General features: G+C 46.4%; 1 protein-coding gene across 1 annotated transcript; it reads left to right on the top strand.

Annotated features, from left to right (window-relative positions):
- Window positions 1-302: 302 nt before the first annotated feature.
- Window positions 303-959, top strand: MGYG_03064 (hypothetical protein; the record flags this gene model as incomplete). Its single annotated transcript, XM_003175492.1, has 1 exon — window positions 303-959. The coding sequence occupies one exon, from the start codon at window positions 303-305 to the stop codon at window positions 957-959; it is 657 nt and encodes a 218-aa protein (XP_003175540.1).
- Window positions 960-1,814: the final 855 nt, after the last annotated feature.

The raw sequence follows: 1,814 nt of genomic DNA, 5'->3' as shown, positions 1-1,814 counted from the left end.
TAAGTGCCTTTTACACAGAGGTACTGGCTACATATCCTGTTGCTGGGAGGAGGAGTTACTTTCACCCCCTGTCATATTTTCCGGCCATTCAGCTCTCTTGTTGAAGGCCCAGTTAGTTCGACGGCGGCATATTCCATTCTTAAACTTCATTTTCCCACCCTTCAAAACAACCCTCTCCTCCCTTCCGCTCCCCTCTCTTCTTTTTCTCCGCCTCTCTTCCTCTCTTCTCCCTTCCAGAGGCCATTTCTTCGACCTTTCGCCGTCTCACACATTCACCCGTTGGGACTACACTCTTGTCCATCATGGCGCCAACTGCAAAGCCTACCCTAGCGCCTCTGAAGACATCCAAATCACCCACCTTTCCCTCAGAATTACACGATAGCCCACTCTTCTCTGGAAAAACAGAGTCCATCAAACAGGAGGACTTTCTCAGGACTCCTATCACCCCACCCACGGCATACATGGACTTCCTCAAAACGGTCACTCCAATCGTGGCATCGCCATCTAGCGCAAGGGACAAGAGCTTCGATCGTCTAGCCGTCTCTGTATCGCATCCATCTACCGCAACCAGTCCCTACTTTTGTAACTGCTCAAATTCTTGCCGCAAGTCGCCGACCGTGGCATCGATCACCTCTTCACCAGTTGTTCTACATCACCACTACCGCAGTAGTGACAGAGTTCGGAAAACTCCCACTTCTGCAAAACCACTGCGCATCTCCGCTCCATCTCCAAAATTGGTCTCTCCTAGCTTTGACTCTCCCCGCTGTTGCTCTGCCAGATCACCATTACCTCCCCCAGACTGGATTACTGAGTCCACCACCAGACAGACCGAGACACCACGATGCTCGTCTTGTTCGAGACCTATCAGTGTCCGCCATGTCATCACCAGAACCATAACCTACAAGCGCACAGCTCTCGAGCCAGCTCCCAAGGGAAAGCGGAGAAAGGCTGATGAATAGATCAAGCACCCGTCTTGTTCCTCACTACTGCCTGCTGCAAAAATTCCACGAAACAACTACTCCTCTTGGGCTTCATACTCTAATACAGTTATGCGCTCATGATTGACGACTGTCATTGACTACAACCATAATCTACCTCACTCGCTGGGACACTTAATCTCTTATGTCATTTCCTCTCTCTGATTATCTACCTGGTGGTTTGTTATTGAGCATGGAGTCCCGTTTGTGATGTTTCTTTCACTCATATATTTTCTATATACATGGGATTTGATATCCCTAAATACTAAGCTAGGACCAACTGGAGTTTCTTTGATCTGGTCTTATTGAGTGTATGGGCCTTGATGCTGTTCATCAAATTATAATTCCATACCAATCTTGTTTTACTTTCGATGATATATACTCTTCATTTAGTTATTTACTAGAGAAACATGTCTTTGAGTATGCATCTAACCTCCTCATTGCTGATTTATTCCATGCCAGTAATTGCATGCCCTTCGAAGTGAGTCTTGTTACAAGGTTCAAACCGAACACATGGAAGCAAGGTCCACTACTAAGCACCTGGAAGGATAACTCCTCGTTATTAATAGTATCCCCCCGTGTTTATATGTGCCGTGAGCATGATTACACACGTTACTGTTCCCGGTATCGCATGATATTTTTTCTATGTCTGTCGGAGCATTTGTGATGATAATCACAGCCTTGTAAGTATGTTCCTGTTTTAGTCCAGTACCCATGGCAGGAGATCCCTATGCCAAACTTTCATAGTTTATCACCTGTAGGTCTTGGACTAGGGTAGGACTCACAGAGACATGCAATGTGATATCAATGCTTCGTGTATAGAGCTTGTTAACCTGG

This window comes from Nannizzia gypsea, genomic scaffold, assembly GCF_000150975.2.
Source record: "Nannizzia gypsea CBS 118893 supercont1.2 genomic scaffold, whole genome shotgun sequence".
NCBI classification, from domain to species: Eukaryota; Fungi; Ascomycota; class Eurotiomycetes; order Onygenales; family Arthrodermataceae; genus Nannizzia; species Nannizzia gypsea.
Note: the sequence above shows the minus strand (reverse complement) of the source record. Positions and strands in the feature narration are given on the sequence as shown.